This window comes from Myodes glareolus, chromosome 1 (assembly GCF_982192425.1).
Source record: "Myodes glareolus chromosome 1, mMyoGla1.1, whole genome shotgun sequence".
Classification (NCBI taxonomy): domain Eukaryota; kingdom Metazoa; phylum Chordata; class Mammalia; order Rodentia; family Cricetidae; genus Myodes; species Myodes glareolus.
Genome location: NC_142026.1, coordinates 127404224 through 127429274, shown reverse-complemented (window position 1 = coordinate 127429274; position 25051 = coordinate 127404224). Strand labels below are relative to the sequence as shown.

Sequence of the window (25051 nt, the reverse complement as noted above, 5' to 3'; positions counted from 1 at the left end):
AGAATGTAGCCTAGCATCTAGCAGAATCACCCAGGAAGTCCGGTGATGCCAATGAGCAAGGGAGAGAAGCAAGGCCAGAGCACGCACAAGTGGGACGAGAGACCTCGGGAGGAAACGGGACTCCTGCTTGACCTGCTGAACATAACGCCGGCTGGTCAAGCCTGATAAAAATCCTGCACATATCACATATTCCTGACTCTTAATGTGCATGGCATTCTATTAACAACTGGAATTCTTTTTTAATTTCAAATTCTTACAGGCTTGTCTCGGATGGGAAAAGGGGAGTCTGAATGAAATGAATGGGCACAGCTTGGGAGAGCCTTGGAACAGGAGCCCACAGGGCTGAGTACACATCGCTGGTCTTGTTTCCTTCCCAGTCCAAGAACATGGTGGGTCCTCTGCTGAAGACACCAAGAAAAATGTCTTGATTAAATGCTGGCACATACTTGGAAAATGAGCACTCGGTCTCTTCATCTGCAGAGAAGGCAGCAAAGTGAACACGGCCTTGCATAGTCTGCAATCATACGCACAGACAAGCTTGTAAGCATCTCCCTTTATTTGAGTAAATAGCTTGTAAATAAATCATTGGTAAACATTACAAAATTAAATACATTTTCAAAAGCTTGCCAGTATACAGAAAATTCACAAACATAGTTCTTTTAAAAAATAAAATATGTTCAAAGCACCCTTGATATAAAATGCCTGGTCCCTGTCTTCAGACAGGGCCACCTGGAGACTTCTTACAGCAGGCAGGGTTTCCAGGGGGAGGCAGTAGGGGCTTCCTGGAAGGAAGGAAGGGTTTCTACTCACTTTTCACCCCGCCTACATCCCATATGAATTTTAATTCTTCTCTAAAGAGCTGGTATATAACTGAGGGATAAGGGTAGGCACTCAGGCCTAGCTCCCAACATGGAAATCAAAGTCACAATTAGGACCATGAACCACTGAGAGAAACCAGAGATGAAGCCACGCTTCTAAACCAAAAAGCATCTTGTGGGGGTCTTCCCATCTCTACATTTTCTCAATACTCAGTTTACACTTCCAGACTGATGGTATCCAAGCACAGAAGGGGCCAAAATCTACTTCTAAGGAGGAAGAGGTTCAATCTGTTGGCTTCCCTTTGGCCGGCTTTCACTGACAGAGATAATACACAGTATTGCATTGAAAGTAGAGAACCCGTTGCTACATGGGGCTTCCTTTCTCCATTGCAAAACTCTCTTCAGAAAGTGTGCATTTATTTAGAAATCTGGTTGGTTCTTGAAATTAAAAGTTCATAAAACTTCAAAAGACCACAATGAGGCAATAAGGACTTGACCTGGCGAAGCATCTCAACCAATGAAGAAGAAAAAAAATAGAAAGTCCATATAGTAAGCCCTTGACCAACTCAACATGTGTGTCATATGGCTCATTATAATAATGAACACACCTAATTCTTCCATTTTGGCGCAGAAAGTGGATGCCGAAGGTAGACCACATTTTTATGGAGGATGCCCAGAGGCATCTTGAAAACACACATCCTGTGACCTCTTCTAACAGGACAGGCACAGGTTTATTCCATCAACGTGAGATATAGGTCACATTCTATTTTTGACTTAGAGTTTGTAGATATATATATACAACCATGAGACATTTTTGACATCTCAGTCAAATGTATAACTTAAAAATGTCTCATCAAACTGACCACAAGAAAACCGTCTTCCCTGTAGAGTAAGATCCTAATTACAGCTGAGTCCTTACCGAAAACACTGCCTGGCTTTGCTCATCCTTACAGATGCATCTGTTTTTACAGTCTTTGCTTGGGCTGCAGTCCAAGTTGTGACAGCTTTGCCATTAAAATATTACAGTAACAAAAACCCTTTAAAGTAACAAAAGAAAGAACACTTTTGAATAAATGTCTAACCCCCCCTCCACACACATACACACCAAAAAATGTTGTTTGTAAAAGACAACTATGGTTATTTAATAAAAGTCTTCGTAAAGTCCAAATTCCAGGTCGCTTTCTTCGTCTCCGAGAGAATTCTACCCTGTTCCAAAATTATACATTCTTCTTTTGGGGAGGGCTCAGCTTCCTCATGCCTCTTATCCGGGAGAGCAGCTCCCTGATGAATTCCTAAAAGACATCAAGGAAGTTAATACAAGAGGCCATGTTATTAAAACCTGTGCTTGTGACTGTGCCTGGTGTCACTGATGTCAAGTGCAGTGCGTGAATCTGCTTGGAGGTTGAAACTCGGATGTAAAATAGCAAAGGAAGTTTTAGGAAGCTGCAATGTCTGCAAATTTCATAGCCCAAGGCCTTCTTTTTGCTCTGCTCTTTGTAGGGAAAAAGTCAGGTGATGTCACTGACAGACATCACCCATGTAGATTCTACGTGTGATTTCTGAACTCAGTCCAACAATGTGTAGGAATACACTTAGACATCTTGTGATCCTAACTGTGTAGGGCCAGGTTAGAACCAAAGATTCTGTCATTTCCAACTAGTAGCAGATGGCCCTAGACTGTACCTGGGTCAGCAAAGCTGGGCCATTGGTTCTCACAGCTGATTATCAGATCTACCCAGGGGATTTAGTGACAGGCTGCTCAGTCCACTTTGGTGCATCTGGCTCAGTACATGACTTTGAAAAGTGACAAGGTGCCTTTTTGGCAAGCTCCCAAGTGAGACTGATGCTACTGAAAATCAGTCTCTCCAACTGCTTAAACTGTAGACAGTGACCTCACGTGGGTGAGGCCATGCAACCAAGTCTGGCAGCCATGAAACATTTGTCAACAGTGCAAGGTTTTGGTGCACACGAGGCCCGGGATGACGGCAGAATCACATGTATTAGAAGCTCCAGGCATTCCTAGTGGCACCTGATGCACCCCAGTGTTTTTGCTGTGCACCCCAAGTGTTCTGGCATGAGAGAAGCATAATGTTTTAATTATAGAAAAAAAACTTTTATTAATTTCTACTGTCTATCATAGAAATGTCAAATTATTATATCTTTCTACTATATCATCTTGAAAGCTTTGATTTCTAAAAAAATGCTGATTGAGTTGCTTATATATGCATGCACACACACACACACACACACACACACACACACAATCATTTAGTGCATTTTGGCTTAAGATTGGGATGGAATTTCCAACAATTTTTAAATGACCCTAAATGGACTTCTGTCACTTTGTACTAAGCAGTTCTGTGAAGTGTCTGTGTTCTCTGTATGGGTTAGATCAGTAGTTCTCAACCTGTGGGCCATGACCCCTTTGGGGGTTGAATTTCACAGGGGCCATCAGAAAACACAGATTATTTATATTATGATTCATAATGTAGCAAAGCTACAGCTATGAAGCAGCAGTGAACATAACTTTATGGTTAGGGGTCACCACAACATGAGGAGCTGTATTAAGGAATCACAGTGTGAGGAAGGTTAAGAACCACTGGGCCATATCAACGCATTCTGGAAGAAACTACTGAAATGTTCCACACCCTGAAGTTTCAAATAATCAACCATGTTTACCTCTTTATGTAAAAATAACCAAGTACATAGTTGGAATAAGAAACTGTTTTTGTTTTAATACATGGTAAAAGTATATTTATATATAGAACAAAGAATTGTTTTAAAATAAATTTCTTCATAATTTATAAACGTCTTTATGATTTACTGTCAGTCCGTGTTTTATTTGTATCCCTGTTTTAAACACCTATATAGTAGAGTTGCATAAATTTTTCTAAGACAAATACATTGTGTGCATGTATGAAATTACCCAAGAATAAGTACAAATAATATACTAATTACAGAGAAATTCTTGTATGAAAAGGTACTGCTAGTAGAGAAGGTTTTAGAAGTCCTGCTCTGGGGCCTTCCAAGGATCCTTGAGATTTTTTCTTCTTCTGTAAATCATACAAACAAATAAACAAACAAACAAAATCCCATTTGATGTTGCAGATCGGTGCCTACACATTGCCTGCATTTAAACTCGCAGAATAAATCCCTGCTGTGCACATGTTTCTGCTTTCTATTCTCACCAAATTTATTCACAAAGAAATGCTCGGGAGACTCACTGAAGTGATTTCCTGATCTGAACTGCATCCGTAACTGATTTGTACACAGCTGGGGTGAAACCCAGGGCTTCGAGCATGTTAGGCAAACACCCCAGAGATGGAGTCATATCCCTAGTTCCAGAGATTGCCTAGAGACCAAAAACCAAAGACTGAGCACTGATCTACAATTCCTATTTTGTACTGATAAGAAGCTGTCATTTTTGTCTCGTATTTTCAAATGTTCTTCTGCCATCAAAGTCAAATGTATTAAGAAATAATCGCATCTTTTTCCTATTTTGTGTTTGTAAAGACAGAGCTGGTAGCCAGCTGGACTTTCTGGCCAGTGAGCAAAGAGAGAATTATGTGTCATACCAGGGCCAACCGAGTGTAGACACGGATAGACTGATCTTATGGAAGAATCATGGCTTAACTATGTGGGGACCTTTCAAAACCTGGCTCTTCGGCAGTCTCTTCCTGCCAGCTATACCTGTAGTCATTAAGACCCAGGCTCTGTCAGTCCTGCACTGTTCTCTGACCCCAACTCATAATAAGCTTTAGCATGTGATACTTTACCTACCTACCACCACCATCTGACTTTTAATAGTCTGCTAGTATAAAACTAATACGTGGTTTTGTATTAGTTTTGTATTAGTGGTTGTGTATTAGTCTACACAACAGACATGTAGACCAGAGGACAACCTTGGGGTTTTGGTTCTGTTCTTCCACCAAGTGGTACCAGGGATCAAACTCAAACTTGGCAGCAAGTGTCTTTATCCTCTGAGTCACCTTGCTCATCCTTCATTTTGATTTTACAGAAACATAACTTTAATAGACTTAATATACTGTCTGTACATGTGACGATTAATCTTGGTGGTCAATCAATCTGATTTCATTCAGAATCAACTAAAATCCATGTTACTAGGCAACACCTCCGAGGGATTTTATTAATCAGATTTTATGAGGTAGGAAGACCCACCCTAAATCTGAGCTACACTTTCTAGTGCAGCCCACATAAAATACCACGGAAGAAGGAATCCTTTAGTTTTTGTCTGCTTGCCTTCTGACCGGCAAGCTTGTTTATCCTGCTGCAGCAGCAGGTATTAAACCCATCTTCTTCAGGATTCCAGCATAGACTGAAAACCATTAGCTCTCCAGGAACCCTCTGGGTCTCCAGCCCTAGATAGAGACTGCTCACACATCCAGCCTTGCTGACTAAACATTACTGAGTTCGCTGGCTATCCCATCGTGACAACCACCCTTGCACTGACCAGACTGGATCCTGGAGGTCAGTCTAACAACACTCCTCTTTAATATAGACCAGTTCTGTTCATTTTGAGTCCTGACTAACACAAATACATAAATGCCTGCTTAAATTATTTATTTAATTTGTGCATTTGGGTGCTCAGTTGAGTAGGTGAAAAACAAGACCAATATGTAGTCTCCATATGGAAATGTGGCCATGATACTTGTCCAGAAAGTCTCAATTTATTTTCCAGATGATGCTCCAGGAAGACTCAAGGATTTCTAATCAAGAATACCTAAATCCGTCCACTTTGAACCTGATAGAAGAGAAAGTGGGAAGTAGTCTACAAGATTTAGGCACAGGAGGCCTCTTCCTAAGTAGGACCCCAGCAGCACAGACAATAAGAGAAACAATGAATAAATGGGATCTACTGAAACTGGGAAGCTTCTGTAAAGCAAAGGACACTGTCAGTAGGACAAAAAGGCTGCCTTCTGACTGGGAGAAGATCTTCACCAACCCCTCATCAGACAAAGGTCTGATCTCCAAAATATACAAAGAACTCAAGAAACTAGGCACTAAAACTCTAATTAACCCAATTAAAAAATGGGGTACTGAACTTAACAGAGAATTCACAACAGATGAACTTCGAATGGCCAGAAGACACTTAAGGTCATGCTCAACCTCCTTAGCGATCAGGGAAATGCAAATCAAAACCACTTTGAGATACCATCTCACACCTGTCAGAATAGCTAAAGTCAAAAACACCAATGATAGCCTATGCTGGAGAGGTTGTGGGGTGAGGGGAACACTCATCCATTGTTGGTGGGAATGCAAACTCGTGCAGCCACTGTGGAAATCAGTGTGGCGGTTTCTCAGGAAACTGGGAGTCAACCTCCCTCAGGACCCAGCAATTCCACTCTTGGGAATATACCCTAAAGATTCCCGAACATACTACAAAAGCATTTGTTCTACTATGTTCATAGCAGCACTATTTGTAATAGCCAGAACCTGGAAACAGCCTAGGTGCCCCTCAATAGAAGAATGGTTAAAAAAGGTGTGGAACATATACACATTAGAGTTTTACTCAGCGGTAAAAAACAATGACATCTTGAATTTTGCATGCAAATGGATGGAAATAGAAAACGCTTTACTGAGTGAGGTAAGCCAGAACCAAAAAGAGGAACACGGTATGTATTCACTCATAAGTGGATTCTAACCATAATTAAAGGTCTTTGAGCCTATTATTCGTGATCCTAGAGAAGCTAATTAAGAAGATGAACCTGATGAAGATTATTTAGCTATCCACCAGGAGGTAGGAAATAGACAAGAGTCCCAGGTAACCTCGGGTGCATGGGGGGGAGGGAGGGTCGATGGAAGGGGAGAAGGTTAGAGAGAAGGGAGTAGGGGAAGAACGGGGAAAGCTTGGTGGCCTGGGATGGGGGGGGGGAGGGAGGAAGGATGAATATGGGATCAGGGAAGATTATATTTTAACTAAGGGAGCCATCTTAGGGTTTACAGGAGACTTGATTATATATGGGATCCCAGGTCCAAGGAGAGATCCCCCAGATTGCTCTCTGGACAGAGGAGAGGGTGCCTGAATCGGCCGTGGCCCATGACCATACTGATGTATATTTTGCTTATCACCATAGATCCTTCATCTGACGAAGGACGGCGATACAGTCGGAGATCCACATTGCAACACCGGACTGAGCCCCCCGAGGTCCAAATGAGGAGCAGATGGAGGAAGAACATGAAAAACGAAATCAGTACTGCGAGGGATGCTATCACCCACTGATACAAGGGAACGGATCTGATGAGAGTTTACCAAGGCCAGTTGGACCGGGACTGAACGAGGACGTGATCTAACCAGACTCTCCGAATTTGGCCGGATTCTCTGACTGTGGCTGACCCGAAGTCTTTTTGAAAAGCCATTGACTATGACATTGGGACCTGTTTCCTCTACATATAATGGATTTTGGGGATCCAGTTTGTTTGGACACTCACCTTCCTGGACCTGGAGGGAGGGGGAAGGAACTGGAACTTCCCACAGGGCAGGAAACCCTGACTGCCCTGGGGGACGAAGAGGGAGGAGGAGGGGGAGTAGGGGGAGTGGGAGGGTGTTGGGAGGGGGGGCGGAAATGGAAACTTTTATAATTTAATAAAATGTACAAAAAAAAAAAAAATAAAATGAAGATATTACTCAAAAAAAAAAAAAAAAAAAAAAAAAGAATACCTAAATGGCTCTATGTCTGTATCTCAAACATACTTTCAGCCAGTGACAATACAGCCCATTTATTTATTTATTGTTTTTTTAAAAAAACTAGCCTTAAACTGAGGACACAGATTTAGATGGGGGGGGCTGTCTCTTTGAAGAAGTGACCTATGAACTGGGGCCCGAATTAGTTGGTGTGGTAGTTTGAAAGAAAATGGCTCCTAAAGGGAGTGGCATTGTTAGGAGGTATGGTTTTGATGGAGTAAGTATGACCTTGTTGGAGAAAGTATGACACTGTGGAGGGTAGACTTTGAGGTCTTATATGCTCAAGCCACACCAAGTATCTCAGACCACTTCCTGCTGCCTGTGTGTCAAGATGCAAGAACTCGCAACACCTGCTTAAGCACCATGTCTGCCTGCATGCTGCCTTGTTTTCATGATGATGATAATCGATTAAACCTCTAAACTGTAAGTGAGTCACCACAATTAAACCTTTTCCTTTGTAGTAGTTGCCATGGTCACAGTGTCTTTTCACAGCAATAGAAACCCTACTCAGGAAACTGGCCATCTTTAGAGGAGGTTTGGAGGGGCTTGGTGACAGTACAAGTACAGAGACCTTCAAATGAGTAAGTCAGGAGATGGGTGTCCCTGGAACAGAATGCCAGGGTGAGTGGGTAGGGAAATACTGAAGTTCATAGGGCCAGACAGTCAGGACCTAGTTCGCCACATAGCAGAGTCTTGTCTTTGCCACGGAAAGCCACAGAAGGACTTGAAGCATAGAGCAATGTGATTTAATTTAAGAGTCTGAAATAGCCTTTTGGAATCTGTATAATGAATGGCCTTTGAAGACATGCATCACAGCACGAGGAACTGTAATAAATGGTCGCAGTATTGGGAAGGCTGAGAACCACTGATCTAGACAATCATAACAGACATACCAAGGTTCAGAAATTTCTCCATGACTCTATACTCCCTCTCTTCTCCCAACCCCAGGGAAACATGGCTTTGTATTCTGACTATATGTTAGCTTTTAACTAACTAGACTATCACATAATTGGAATCCTAACATTGCATGCCCTTTTATCTAACTTCTTTCAGACAGCCTATTTTGGGAATCTGGCAGTACTGTGGTATATATTAAGAGTCCCTTCCTTTTGATTGCCAAATAGTATTCTGTTTTATAGATGTACCACAAGTGGTTTATCCATTCACCCACTGACGAAATCTGTTGTTTCTGGTGTAGACTGTTACAAATAAGATGGCTTAAAACACACACACACACACACACACACACACACACACACGTATACATATACATACACATATATACATACATACATACATATATGTATGTATGTCTTTAGATGAAATATGATTCCATTTCTTTGGTATGGGTTAGGTGTGGAAGAGCTAAATCTATTCATTTGCCTTTCTTTATAACAATAGCACAGTGTCTCTGCAAATACAATCTGTAAGTCCTGATGATATTAGGTAATGTCATTTTGCCAATTTTGGTGACTTTTCTCCAAATGTTTTTGGCCATTATAGGCCCTTTAAATTACCCTAAGAATTTTAGAATAAACATATGAGTTTACACTCAGCTCACACTATTCCGGGAAGTCCCTGCTGCCCCACTCCCACAATCCTTTTCTAATAGCATGCCAAGTCTATGCCACACACTCACACTTCGTTTCCTGCAACCCCATGGCTCCCTTGTTCTGCCTCCATGGAGCTTAAAGGGTCCCGCCTCCACAGCTCAGTCTAACTCTAAATAGAGGATGAAGCCTGTTTCTATGCCTCTGCTAACTTTCGCAATTGCACACAGATTTCACACTGCAGTTTCGCACAGGACCCTTGGGGGCGCCTTTGTTCATGTTTCCCAGCCAGGCGTGAAGCATAGAGACTTCCCATTAACGCTCCATCATATTTAGTGCCCAAATGGATACATTACCATTTATTTACAATTTGGAAGACTAGCGACAAAAATAGGAAGGAAAAGAGTGCATAGGATGAGTATTTTACATGACTGTGTGACCGTGGGTGGGATGTGTGGTCTCACCCTTCCCCAAAAGAGTGATGCTGGATTTTGAAGGGTGATCGTTATGTTCAAATACTTGCCAATTTGGGACATCTGTGACCACAGGAACTGGGTTCTGCTGTCCCCTTACTGTAAGACACAGCTCTCTCTAGCTCTGAACTCGATTTCTTGGTTTTTAGAAAAGCAAACAAATAGCTCAAGTGAAATGCATGTCCTGCTTGGCTTCTGGCACACCGTCTCTACCAATGGCTTCTCTCAAGGCTACACCCATCTACCAGGGACTAGATGAGATAAGCTTAGAGAAAATCCTATTATCTATTCATTAAATTTTTTTTTTGAGGCAGAGTCTTATGTAATCCAAACTGGCATCAAACTCACTGTGTAGCTGAGGGTGACCTTGAACTCCTGAGCCTCCTGCCTACTTCCACATCCCTAGTGCTGAGATGACAGGCAAACCAAACGACACCACACCCAGTTCATATGGCGTTGGGAATCAAACCCAGGACTTCACCCATGCTAGATAAGCCCTTTACCAGCTGAGCCACAACCTCAGACCGACTAAGAGATGCTCTAGCAAAGACATTTAGTGACGTTTATTCCCCTCCAGGCACTGCTTCAACACGTCTTTCATTTTCATTCAATTTCAAAATATCTTTTTGCCGGGTGTGGCACCCACCTTTAATCTCAGCACTCAGGAGGCAAAGGCAGTGAATCTCTGTTCAAGGCCAGCCTGGTCTACAGAGTGAATTCCAGGATAGCCAGGACTGTTTCACAGAGAAACTCTCTCTTGAAAAACCAACCAACCAACCAACCAACCAACCAAACAAACAAACAAACAAACAAACAAAGTACATTCTCATTTCCCTCTTACTTGGGGTGTGACTTGAATCTCTGCCAGTATGAGATTTGCTTTATTGCTCAGAACATTTCTTTACTGGCTACTGTTCTGTGCACGTTTTATCTAAAAATATAGGCTGCTTCCAAGCCCAACAATTTACCACTGCCTTTATATAGCTTCCTCTCTCCTAAGCCCCATGCACTACACATGCTGAGAGAAAGATTGGCTGCAAGTGGCTTCTCGCTGCATGCTGAGGAGTCGCTTCCCACTGCAAGCTGCAGGAGTCCCATAGGAAAGTGAAGGCCATTCAAGGCAATGCTCTACGCACAAAGGCTGTGACTTTTGCAATACTCAAAAGGGGCAATTCATTCTTTTGGGGACTTTCATTCTCTGGTGACATGGATGAGTGATGATGGATGGGGTGCTCCCTGGTGGCTGTGGATTCTGTACTAGGATCTGGCCCTGGCTGGGCTACACACAAGAAAGAAGAAAGCTAACAGTGATTGATATTCTACTTCAGCACAAGTTGTTCATATTAAATCAGAAGACAAATGTTTGAATGCAGGACTGTTGATGCCATCTGAATTGGACAAATATGGGCTAAGCCCATACTTAGCCCTAGGTGGGCTCCATAAAAGATTCTGTCATAAGTACTGAGCTATTCAGTGGAAGTGGCTGGAAATCCTGTATTTCAGGGGCTCCTAGGCCAGCTGGGGAGGAAGATACAGAAACATGTCCATCAAACAAGGCATCAGATGCAGTGTTAAGTGTGCACACTGGCAGAAGGATAGCTATGGCGGCCAGCACAAGGATATTGTAACTGGACTCTCTCTCTGATGCCAGGGCAAATGAGAGTTTCTGAAAGAGGAGCTTCCTGGTGAGTCTAAGGTTTGCAGCGTCAAGACTTACTACTCAGGGGCAGGATGAGGTATGCCCTTGACCTCAGCATTTGGGAGACAGATGGAGCGGAATCTTTATGAATTTGACACCAGCCTGGTCTACATAAAAAGTTCCAGCCACCCAGGCTATATTGTGAGACCCTAACTCAAAATATTTTTTAAAAAGGAGGAGAGAGATGGAGAAGAAAGAAGAGGGAGAGAGGGAAGAGGAGAGGGAGTGAGGAAAGGAGGGAGGGAGAGAGACATTGCTTTGGAGGAACCATTTGTCCTCTACCACCTTCCCCTTCTTTCTCTCTTTATGAAACTTGTATTAGCTGGCTGTCTCCTGTGGTTTTTAAGATCTGGCCATTCTAGATTCTTGACCATCAAAAGACTACTTGGATGAATGGGCACAATTTTTAAAAGGCAAATAAACATTTTTCTCTGAGCCCTGTTTCAAGATGAACTGTATATTTTATTTCTAGTTGCTTCAGCCAGTTTTGCTCAAATGGTCCCAAAGTACCACCTAAGGGATGCCTGGCACCACCTTAGAGTCATCCTCCGGTTGTTCCCTGTGTAAATGGGCCAATGGAGAGGGCAGGGCAAACTACAGCTGCCTGTGTTGGTGGGCCAGCTGGAGAGGGCAAAACAAATTATAGCTCCCAGAGACACCTTCTTGCTGCTTTTTAAGGAGGTGTGAGCCCAGGGTGCTGAAGACGGGAAAGTGAACTGAGGCCCAAGAAGCAGAGAATGGAAGATAAAGACTCCTAGCTACAAACACAGGAAGAATCCTTTGAAGTAAATGCCTCAAAAAGTCATAGTGGGTTTATTCTAGAAGAAAAGAGCTGAACTGTATACACTCAGTAATAAATGGTGCAATTACATGGCAAGGATTGGCGATTCTCATCCAGAAATGGCAGGGTGTAAAGGTTGTGTATTCTTGCTCAGTTGAGTCCTCCAACTTGGAGTATCCCCTCTTGAAGGGAACAGAGGACCTCAAGTAAAATTTTCACCAGGATCTCAAGAAGTTTCCATATTCACAAGACCTTGTCGCAAGGTTATGTAAGTAGTGACAGTTGCCAGACAGGGAAGATGTGCCCACCAGCCAGCTGCCTCTGAGCTATGCTGGGCACTCCAGGATGCAGCTCTCCTGGGCTGTCACTGTTATGGAGGATTTGAATGACATTTCTTCCTTTCAGTCTTGTAAGCAACACCCATAAAGTCGCAGGTTCCCTGTACTGGGTGCACGATCTCTTTTCTTTGTTCTGTCACCACCAGTGCCCTATCCGGGGTGAATAGACATTTGCTTGTCTCCCCAGGAGAAGTCACACAACAATCAGTGTCCCTCTCCTCCAAGTGGGAGAGATGCTAGTGAAACTGCTCTCAAGTTCACAGGTGAGAAGTACTTAGGAAAATCCAGATCACAGTAAGTGCTGTGCAAGCCCCTTGTCACCAGCCACCACTGCCATGGTTTGACTAGGAAGTGTTTCTCCAAAGGTTCTTATATCGACTGTATGGTCCCAGTCAATGGAACTACTCTGGGAGGTACTCCAGACTTTAGAAAGTGGGGCCTCACTGGAAGAGTTAGCTCACAAGGTATCTTGTTCCTGGTGCTCCTTTCCCTAGAAGCCATGACATGAAGAAGTTTCTCTGCAGCTCTCATATGGCTAGGATGACTTATCGAGACAGGCACCAAGCTCTGTGCTTGGGGAAGGAGACCTCTAAAAATGGGAGTAAGATAAACCACCATGCTCTGAGGTCTGGGTAGCACCACCATCGAGGTCTGGGTAGCACCATCATAGTAATAGATAAACAACCATGCCCTAAGGTTTGGGTAGCACCACCATTATGATAGGTAAACCACCATGCCCCAAGGTCTGTGTAACACCACCATCGTGATAGGTAAACCACCATGCCCCGAGGTCTGGGTAGCACCACCATTGTGATCAAGACTTCTATTCCTAACTTTAAGGCTATGTCCAGTCTTCTCTGGTTCAAACACTTCCTACAAAATTCATGTAAAACTTGAATCACTATTATGACAGTATTAAGAGATATGGCCCAGAAGAGGTGAGTGGGCTCTGAGATTCTCAGAGTGGATTAATGGCATGATCCTAAGAGAGGATTAGTTCTCTCAACAGTGGATTAGTTACCCTGAAAGTGGATTAGTTATGCTGAATTGTCCTGAGAAGATAAAGAATATAGAGAGTAATTAAATAAAATTAATGCTTTAAAAAAGGGTGGATTAAAAGGAGTAAAGAAAATAAGCCACGTAAAAGTGGAAAATTCACAGAGAGTCTGGATTATGTGTACTACTGTGCTAACTTTGAATTTTTGAACTGTGAATGAGCTAAGTACAGAAAGACATTTCATTTTATGGGCTGCTAAGCAAAACCAGCATGTATATTATAAAGGTATCATGACTTCCAAATTTGGGTCTAAGAATATGTTGCTTTGGAAAAGAGGTTCTTTTCTTGTTTCCACAGAGGATGAGAACCTGGGGATTGCTTCCAGACCAATATGGTTTGAAGGACTATGACCCTCTGAAAGGTTGCTTTGAACAGCCCTCAAAAAATTACTTTGCCCAACTGCTGACTGAGATGAACCTAGCACACAGGATACATCATAAAAGAACTGACTGACAATACCCCCAATCAGCAGGAAGCAGTATGGACAAAACTATGCCCATATTCCCAAATATTGTCTATAAATGTTTGTTTACATTTAAAGGGAGAAATGATATTGATATGAATAATTTGCATTGGTATGGATCTTGGTTTATTGATACAAATTAAGGTCAATTTTGTTTTAATTGTTTCAATATATATTCCTGATCTTGATTAAGGTATTGTGTTTGTGTAGTTCATTTAAAAATGTAATGTATAATTAAGAAATATAAAGAATAGTTACTCATCTATAATAGTCAAGCTTGTAGCTATGTTAGTTAGATTTTCTAGATGTATTGAGATATATTTCAGTTAGATAGGTATTCTTCAAATCTTTCAGAGACCTTCAGAATATGGCATTTAAAATGTTCATAATAACTTAGGACTTTTTATGACAATGAGACGCATCTGCTCCTGGCAGCACCAATCTACTTCAAGAGGAAGATGGGTATCGAAGAGGCTCCTTATGGAGTTTGTTAACCATTTGGACAAGAAACTGCTCTTGCCTGACTGCTTAACTGGACATGCAGGACGCACAGAGAAAAGACTGCTGAACTTGCCTAAAGGTGAGATGGTCCTTTGGGGTTCCTGTTTCATGAAAGAGTCTGCTATACATTCTGCAGGACACAGAAAAATGTGACAGACAAACTGCCAGTATAGGTGGAACTATCTTTGAAATTTCCTACTTTGTGGAAAAGTCTTGTAGATACTATGGGCCTTTAGGCTGAAGATGGATGCCCCAATAGTACAGAAGAACTTTGAGTGACTGTCCAGACAGCAAGAAGTCTCTGTCAATTCTAGAGTTTTGGAAGTTTCTTACAATGCACTTCCTGTTTACTTAGGTAATATTGTATCCTTCTGGAGTCTTTGATGAAGTTTAAGAATTTATACTTATAGCTATAGTTTTTTTAGTCATGATAAAAGATAAAGTAGATAAAATATTGTACCTGTTTTATTATATGTAATTTTATTATGTTAAAGGTAAAGCCTTCCTTTTTGTTTAAACAGAAAAGGGGAAATGGTGTGGGAAATCCTTCTGTCTATGTGTTGCTTTTATTGGTTAATGAATAAAGAACTGCTTTGAGCTCACGATAGGAAAGATCAGAGATAGGTGGGGGAAAACTGGACTGAATGCTGGGAGGAAGAAGGCAGAGTCAGAGAGACGCCATGGAGCCGCCAGAGTCAGATATGCCAAAACTTTGGCCAGTAAGCCACAGCCACAGCCATGTGACGATACACAGATTAATAGAAATGGGTTAAATTAATGTAAGAGCTAGCTGATAAGAAACAAGAGCTAATAGGTTAAACAGTGATTTAATTAATATAGTTTCTGTGTGATTATTTTGGGGCTGAGCAGACAGGAACAACCAGGTGGCCTCTTTCCATGCAACAAGCCTCTCCCAGTACCTCCAAATGGAGGGCCACAGTTTCTCAGATTCCTGCCTCTTTCCTCTCCTTCTACAATCTGAAAGTCAGCAGGTAACAAATCAGCCACTTCAAACCACTTGGGTTAAGTAACTTCCCCTCTCAAGGGCTTGCAAGTGAGTATTTGCTCCTTTTCACAAGGAGCTTGAAGTGAATGTGGAAACATTCCTTCAGCAGCATTTCTCAACAGCCACCACCCACTACAGTCCACACCATGCACAGACAGGCATGTGTCACAGACATGTGTCACACAAGTGCTCCCCCCCACAGCAACAGCAGCAGCACCACCACAATTGCCACCATCTCCCAGCTCCAACTCCTTCTTTTGAATCTGAGCCTGGGAGTGTCACACTTAGTCTTTATGTATTTTAGTTTACACAAAGCTTTTTCTTTTTCATGGTGTGTGCATTTTGCTTGGAACTGTACCATGTTCCATTGGCACTCAGCACCTGTCGAAGGTACCTTCCAGGTCAATGCTTCTTGAACTGTGTGCTGCAGCCCCTTGTGGGTCACTGAAATGAATGTGGGGATTGTGACACATGAGTGACATTAAAACGTTTCTGAACCAAGTGATCCAAAACTTAATTAATAATCCACATATAATGAAGCCGTGTTCGCCTGTGTCACGAACCACGACTACACCACAGCCTTGGTTATGACCAGAAGCCAGTCACATTTTGCGCTGCGCATATGTATTCTTGAACCACACAATGCCACCAAATGCTCTCTGAAGCACCTCGACTCAGATTTGGGGTATCTTGTTGGTTTGTTTTTGAGATGGGGCGTTACTATGTAGCCTTAGCAGGCTCGTCAGCTCAGACCTGAGGCTACTTTATGTCATGAATTGCACACAAGGGTCTGCTCTTGTAGACACAATGGTTTAATTATGGAAAACAAAGACTTTTTGTATTTTCCTACCAACATTCTTCAGCGTGAAAGCATCAAATTAATCTTCGAATTGGATTGCGTTAGATAAAAGCACATTGATCTCATTCATATGCAAATTCCTTTTATTATTTACAAATGCTGATTTGCGTGTATGATGATTATTTTAAGATAAATTTCTGACTTATTATTAGTAAGTCATAGTAATAATGGGTATGTAAAAATGTCTCAGGTGAAAGGGGTTATAAGTAGAAAAAGCTTAAGAAGCTTGGTCCATATGCCACCTGGCATGCCATGAACTATCTGACTTAATCAGTGCCAAAGTCTTAGAAAACAGGATGTCGACTGAGAGCAGCAGATCCAAACCTGTGGGTTTTGACCATTTTGGAGGTCAAAAGACCCTTCCACATAGGTTGCATATCGGTACCTAGCATATCAGATATTTTTATTATGATTGATAACAGTAGCAAAATTATCACTCTTAAGTAGCTATAAAATAACGTTATTGTTGAGGTTATCACAGCATGAGGAACTGTATTAAATGGTCACAGCATTAGGAAGGTTGAGAGTCACTAATTTAGAGACTTTCTTGAGGTCATGCTGCTCCTGAGTAATGAGATCAGGACTCAAACACCCTGCTGATGCAAAGACATAAGGAACCTGGAACCACCACCTGGTGGTTGGGTAACCCTGCCTTTGTGCTATTGACGCCTAGGATGAGGAACTCCTTTTTTTTGAGCGGCCGAGTTAGGTGATTTCAGTCTAATTACAAACAAAATTACTGAAGATACACATGCCACAAAGAGCAGCCTTTTCATTGTGGCAGAAAAAGGAGGAGAGAGACACAAAATATTGTGTCCCCAGGGAGACTCTGCATTTTGTGCTGGGAATAGGAACCTGTCTTCCAGTTTTGCTCATTGCCTCTTCCCAGCAGCAGGCAGCCAAAAGTGGGTCCTACGGAAAGGGAAACTTGGTGCCCCCTCAGAAAGGCGTTACAGGACAGTGGAGGCTAGGAACAGTGAGGTATAATATAGCAAGATGTCAAAGTAGATCAAATTATAAAAAGATTTCAAATTAGATCCCTACCTCACATTCTACAGGCAGATAAAATGAATAGATTTTGAATGCATGGTTAAAGTAAATACATAAAAAAATAAATGTTTAAGGTGGAATGCAATGAAATTATCTTTAAGACAACCATGGCAGCAAACAATTTCATTCAAAATATTTTATTTTTAGTATTTTTAATCATGTGCATTTGGGGTGTGTGCATGTGAGTACAGGGTCCATGGAGGCCAGATCCCCTTGAGCTGGAGTTACAGGCAGTTGTGTGCTGCCCTACGTGGATGCTGGGAATCGAACCCTGGTCCTCTGCAAGAGCAGGAAGTATACTGAATCACTGGGCCATTTCTCCAGCCCCATAAACAATTTCTTAAATAAACTTCTAAGAGATTACTCATCATGAAAGATGTCATTGCTGTACTTGACATTCAAACTTATAATTTCTATATATAAATGTCATTACAATTTGAAATAAATTCTAATCTGAATTGTCCTCCTGGATATTCACATATATAAAGAATTCTTTAAAAATCGATAATGAAAATGCCAACATTTAAAAGAAACACAGAAAACAACAGTTTCAAAATGGAATTTTCTAAAGGTGCACACACAAATGCACATACACACAGACACACACAAATGCTAGTTAGGCATACGCCCCCCCCCAAGTCAGCAGTGATGAAATATTTACTGAAACAATGAGATCTCATCAGACTGGCAAATAAGGGTGAAGAAAATTCTCACACTTACTGGTGTGGAGTACAGAACCAGCCCAGCAACCAAGAGGAAAGTCATCTCCTATATTTCTTGAAGAATTCTTGCATACCAGACATGAGGGCAATAGTAATATTAGTGTTCTCAATAATTAAAAGTTGAACACAACACAAGCAATTATCAGTGGAAGAATGGATAACTATAGGCGTGGCAGAAGAGAAAACTGACTTTTGTAGCATCCCTCTGACATCCACATAAACACTGTGGTGCACACATAAGTGCACACAGTAAATAAATGAGATAAAGAATGCTATACACAACCAGACAGATGTCTTGGCAGATAAAGCCTTTGTTGAGCAAGCCTGTGACCTGAGTCTGAGCCTCAAAATCTCCACACACAAAAACAAGCTGGATCCAGTGGTGTTGAGCTGTGGTCCTGGGGCTCTATAGTGAAGTGAGTGACAGCGGCAGGACAGCCAGACGACTGCAGGCTAGCCAGTCTAAAACATGCAGCATGGCAGAAACAAGAGAAACCTTGCCTCAACAAGGTGGAGGAAGAGACCCTGTTCTGTGATATTATGATTGCATTCTGACAATAAAGTTTGCTATGAATCAGGAGATGGAAGTAGCGACTAGCTGAGCAAAATTAAAATAGAAGTTTGGAAGGACTGAAGCTAGATAGACAGGAAGTAGTAGGGTGGGGCTTAGGGAGGGTCTTGGTCCTTGTGGATGGAGGAACAACAGAGATAGGTCACTGGTCACTTCTCCACCGCTTCTCTGATCATTCAGGTTCTTACCCTGATATCTGACCCCCAACTTTTTACTGATAAAGAACTAGATAAATACATCAAGAACCAACTCCTGAAGACTGCCTTCTGACTTCCACATGAGTGTCCTGGTACATATGTGTGCCCCCTCACACACACACACACACACACACACACACACACACACACTAATTTTTAGAAATTATTATTTCTGAAAATAATAATTTTTAGAAACACATAGAAATAATTTGTGGAAAAGATGTTGTATAGTAAAAGATGACGAGGAAGAATTAACAAAATATACATCCCATTGCATTAATAATTAATGCAATTGTTAATACCATTGATAGGCAAGATAAGTAAGGTTTCAAAAAAGAGAATTGGTAACATAATTATCAATTGAAAAAGAACACAGAATAATCTATGCGTATGCTTGCCACCCCTGTGTGGTCACAACAGTTTAATTCCACATTGCTGTTTGGTCAAGACAAGACATTAGGAGAAGCCCGGCAAGGGTCTGGAGAGAATGACCTGACAGAATGAGTGAATGCATACAGTGGCGACATGGAAGTAAAGAAAGGGGTATGGGGACCTGGAGACATGGCTCTACTGTTAAGAAGAGTGCTTGTTGCTCTTACAGGGGACCCAGGCTCACAACTGCCCATGACTCCAGTTCCAGGGGATCCAGCACCCCCTTCTGGCCTCCACCCACACCAGGCATGCATGTGGGACACAGACACACAAACAAGCAACACTCACATATGTAAAATTAAAATACATAGATTGGGGGGGGCAGCACTAAGGTCTTTAATGTCCATTAGGGAGAAAACTGTAGAAAATATCCATTGACCCAAGGAACTCCGAAGGCTCTCAGGGGTATTTCTTTAAGACTGGATACGTAATGAGTAATAAAAAAGTGGAACCTATGTGTTATTTTTATAATGAGAGAGAAAAGGGAGGGAAGAGTAGAGAAGACTGGATGGTAGGGGAGAGGGAGAGAGGGGAGGGAAGAGGAATGGAGGGCAGGACAGGGGAATCAATACAATCACGGAAAGGCTAGCTTTCCCAGGAGTTTGAAAAGTTAATTCCCAAAGCGTGCAGTCACCAGATTACTAGATAGCTGAAAACAAAGTCAAGGCAGGTTCCAAGGGGCCCTGGCAGCCTCCCAGAGAACAGACGGCTCTTTCTAGATGCAGAATTTGTAACACATCTACTCTGATCCCTTCTGGGCCCTTTGGCTTTCAGCATCCGCCCCCACTGCCCACACACAAGCCTGCCCCAGCCTGTGCCATAGGCAGCAGATGGACACATGCTTTGTAATTATCCCCATAGCCAGGTGTCTGGGGGCCTTCCTGGGCCATCCAAAGTAATTAATCTGTTTCACTCATTGGCGACAGTGTGCTGCTTTGAAGAAGATGGGTCCCTGGAAACTAGGAAAGTAACAGCTCTCTGCTCTATAGATAAACTACACTTAGGTCATCGCTTCCAGCATTCTGCACCACTTAGAAAAAAATAAGATGAATAGATACTAAACAGAAACTCTTTAATTAGAAGTATTTCCCAATATAAGGACTCTAAAAGGCCACTCCTTGGAGAACGGTGTCACCAGCCACAGGAACAGTGCCAGGGAGGCAAGCTTTAACAAAGTGTGCCTGGAAGAGCTATGGATGCTTAACCTGTTTCTCAAGAAAATACCACCTGAAGCCGAGTGCAGAGCTGAGAGAGGAGATGGAGAACACATGAGAATTCTTAAGGGTGAGATACACAGGGGACACTAATCCAGTCCATGCCCACATGGCCATGTGCTCTCCCCTCTTTGCTCTCAAGAACACCCACCATCCCCAAACTGCGTATTGAAAGGAGCTACCCACCCCTGGCCTAGGTTCACTGCCAACTTACCTGGGAGTCTAAGGGTTTCTCTGAGGTTTTGGTTTGTTTGTTATTGATGTTTGCTTTTGTTTTGTTGTTTTGTTTTGTTTTGTGAGTCAGGGTCTTGCTAAGTAGCCCAGGCTAGACTTAAATTCAGCCATCTCCTGCCTTAGTGTCTCACGTTCTGGGATTCCCGGTGTTCGCCACAACTGGCTTCAAGTGCAAGTTTGTGCTAATTAGCTTTTCGTCAACACAGTGAAAAATAGTGTTGTCTAGAAAGAGGGGAACTCAACCAAGACAATGCTTCCATCAGATTGCTCATAGGTAACACCTTGGGTCACTCTCAGGACAAACGGTTGGTGTGGTCATACTGGTTTTGGTCATGATGTTCATCACAGCGACAGAAAACGAATTAGAGCAGTAGCCAAGGTAAGAATGAGGCAATGTGCCCTAGGGTGAAGAGCAGAAGAGCCTCTCAGTTCACCAAGGATTAGATAAGCTGGTCGCACCCGCTTTGGATGAGTGATGGCGACACCTGGAAACTGCTCAAACCTTGACAAGAGGACCAGCCAGATATTATCCAAAAAAAAAATGACTTCAGAATTTTACTACCTTAACGGTGCAAGTTGCCCAGGAGACCAGGCAGGAAACAGCAAATCACCACGGCAGAATCCTGCTTCCAGGTGTGCTCAGCCCAGGGGATGCTGGGATATACTCCCAGCCAACACAGCCCTCTAGCGAGCTCCATCCAATCTCACTCACCACTAAAAGGATGGGTGTTCATTTCCTCTGGGTGCCAGGCAGGGATTACTTTTCTCTCCCTGTGCTGGCGTGGCATAATTGATCCTGCTTTTCATTATCTAAAAAGAGGCTTAAGGAATCACCTCCAGGTAAGGTCTGTCACGCTGCTGTCGCAGTGGCTTCTGCCAGAGTCACTTCCCAGAGGTCTTAACTACACCCTGGGTTTGATTTCCCTCCTTTAACTTGAAGCCACAGATACCACATTGTCTGCTTGATTTCTGGACTTCTGCCTTTAAAGTTTAATTTATTTTGCTGCAAGGGCAGTCCCCTTAATCTCAGAGATTTGACCACTGCTCCTAGACGAATTTGTTTTTTACCCGAAGTCCACCTGTGTCTGCATTCAGCAAAAGAAGTTCACTAGTGCTCCAAATTATCAACTTTAGGATGTGTAACTCGTTCTTTGCTTATTAATGCATTTCTTAGAATCTTTGCATTCACAATCCAAGCAATACTAAGTAAAGTCCACATAAATATCCCAACCATGGAAAGTGATTGACAGGACAGAAAAGAATGAAATGCTAATTTCCCATTTTCTAATCACTAAAGAGATAATTCTACCGTAAGAATATTTGCTATGTCTTAATATTTGCTCAGGCGGTCTGTGAAGCAAACTGGCATTTATTTGTGGTTCCAGAACTGCAATTTAGGAAGCAGAGATTCCTGTGAAAACCAGGATGTACCCCTTTAGGGAGGCTTAAAGATTCCTCTTAGGGTTAACAAAGAATGTGCAGGAGTGGCTTACATGGGCTGCTTATCAAGGACAATGACTGGAGGATAAGTCTACTTCTGGAGCTAAGGGCTCAGCATAAATCCTATAGGGCCATACCACTGTTTTAAGAAAAAGTTCAGGATTTTTCCTTAAATGGCTCTCTTGTGATGTGTCACGAAGTTCAGACTAATCACCATGGCACAGGAGGGAGTACAGGTCACAAAATGAAGTCAGTGCTGTAACTTTATGTGGTGGCTTCAAATACCTCTTTTCTTTTTATCCTGACCACCTCTGCCAAAGACAGAAATCTCAAATGCCATGTGTTCATTAGTCTTTAATTCCTATTTATTTAGGTTTATGTAATTCTAAACAGAGAGAAAACTGAAAAAGAGTAATCATTTTGAATTTAATAGTAAGAAGAAATCATAAAGTCACCACCAATCATTAGAAAATGTAGACTGGGCCCAGTGCTCTTTGTAGGCTGTGTGTCATGGCTGGGGACACAGCTCAGTGGTAGAGCACCAGTCTCAAGCTAGTAAGGCTCTACTCCTAGCACAAAGAAAATAAAGTCTGCGTTTTATAAAAATAACTTCATTAACTGGGGGTGGCAAGTATTCAAAAGCAAGACATGGGTGGCTCTTCCCGTGAAAACATCTGTTCTTTCCTTTTGCTATAGTTGCCGTAACCATCATCATCATCGTCATCATCATCATCATCATTATCGTTGTCACCATCATCCTTGTCACTGCCTTGTGCTCAGCTGGTGCCTTCGTTAGGATTTCTATTGCTGTGAGGAGACACCATGACTACAGCAATTCTTATAAAGGAAACATTTCATTGGGGCTGGCTTACAATTTCAGAGATTTAGTTCATTGCCATTACGGTGAGGAGCATGGCAGCATGCTGGCAGATGTGGTGCTGCTACATGTTGGTATGCAGGCAACAGGAAGTAGACTATTAAGTGGTGTGGCTTGAGCATATATGAGATCTCAAAACCCACTCCTACAGTGACACACTTCCTCCAACAAGGTCATATCCACGACGACAAAGCCATACCTCCTAACAGTGCCACTCCATTTGGGGGGGGCATTTTCTTTCAAACAGCCACACCTGGAATCTAAGCCTGTGTGGCAAAGGATAGGTCTGCCCTCTGCCCTTGTTTCCTGAAAGGTCACTCCCTTAGGATGTCTTCCTCAATAGAATCTTTTTATTTATTTTGGGCCAAAATGGTCTAATGAGGTGATTTCAAGTGGGGGTTTTGGGTTAGAGTATCACCTATGGACTGAGGTCAGTTATGTGGGTGGCCAATCATGTCAATGCATTCAGTTCCCCAGACAAACTCCGGAACCTAAGCTCAGAGGGGCCTCCAATGCTGCAACTCTGAACCTGTTGTCCCCCATCACTGATGAGAAAATTAACTGTGCAGTCCACTGCGAGGAGAAAACTAGAAGAGAAGCAGCATGTCTACAATCTTTCCAGTTTTGTCTCCTCGGAATTCCTCCCTTCTTCCCTTCCGTAATTTTAGTCTGTTGTCTTGACCAGACAAATCAAACAATAAAGGTAACAGATTTCAGTGCTTCTGTGGGTTCCTCTTGAGAACCAGTCAATAAGCCCAAAGCTGGCCCAAGGCACCCCTACACCTGCAACTGGCTTTTCAGTGCGGGCGGTCTTGTGAACCGTTCTGTAACTTTGCAGAGAGCTGAATCTTTATTAAACAGGAAACAAACCCACACTTTTGTCCCATGACACATGTCAGGAAACACTTCTGGGATGTTTTCTCTTCATAAAGACAACTAATAATGGACTTTATAGATATCCCAGCAGGGAGCTGATGTTCACCATGTAGGAGTCCAGAGAGACGTAGCAAAGAGGAGAGAGAGCACAGGGTTTATTTTAAATGTCAGTCAAATGCCAGCTCCAGCACACACTGGGCAGAGAGGCCTGGGGCATACCAAGTAGAAAGGTGCTGGGGGTGTAGCTTAGTGGGCACAGTGCTTGCCTAGCAAGCTTGAGACCTAGGTTCAATCCCCAGCACCACACAAGGCCAGCATGGTGCATCCCTGTAACCCCAGAACTCTGCAGGTGGAAGCAGGAGAAACAGAAGTTCAAGGTCATCCTCTGTGAAGTAGTGACTTTGAGGCTAGCCCAGCCTATGGTAAACCTCAGAACAAACAACACAAAAGGCTTGGAACGAAAATGTACAGTTAACAGCCAGGGGACCCAGGGACGGAGATCCTTTAGCCACCTGCTAAAGCCTCCTGGGTATCTCACCACGATTACAGAGATTGCTTCTTTAGAATCCACTGCCCAGTTACTCTACAGAGCTTCAGGGCTGTCCCACCAATGGCTGCAGCACTGGAAAACAGCTCCTTATGACTCTGGTTTTTCTTTGAAAGCGTCCAATTCTGTCTCCATTCAAAAACATCTTTCTGAGAATGGCAGCTTTGCTTTTCCTTTGTTCTTGGTAAGCCCATGCTTATGGTGGCTTTTGCTCTTTCCCCAGCATTGTTCTATTAACCAGGGATATGTAAGAAGTTGTCTGGGCATCATTTTTAATGAGGGGCAAAGTGTGATACCCTTTAAAGGACAAGTTTCTTTTTTTTGCTGTTGTTTTAAAACTTTTTATTCATTTTATATACCCACCCTTTCCCCTCCTTCCCCTCTTCCCCCTCTCTCCCTTCTTCCCCATCCCCCCCCGTACCCACCACCACCTTCCTGCACTTCTCAGAAAGGGTAAGGCCTCCCTTAGGGGAGAAGGGCAAGTTTCCAACTCTTGCTTCATCAAGCTCTGTCCCTCTTGCATCCCAAGACTGGTGTCTTTTTAGAAGTCTCATCTGGAGCTGGATGGAGTCTAACAGGGGCATAGCCCAGGGTTTCCTGCCTGAGAACTCAGAGCTGTTAGGCTGAGCAGTGTGGTTGCCCC

General features: G+C 42.7%; 1 protein-coding gene across 1 annotated transcript in view; it reads right to left on the bottom strand.

Annotated features, from left to right (window-relative positions):
* Positions 1-538: 538 nt before the first annotated feature.
* The window catches only part of Ppp1r14c (protein phosphatase 1 regulatory inhibitor subunit 14C), a 93688-nt gene continuing 69175 nt past the window's right edge, over positions 539-25051 (bottom strand). Inside the window, exon 4 of the mRNA XM_048421850.3 lies at positions 539-2110. Coding sequence (XP_048277807.3) covers positions 2036-2110 — 75 coding nt within the window. The 3' untranslated portion in view covers positions 539-2035. The remainder of the gene's footprint in view (positions 2111-25051) is intronic.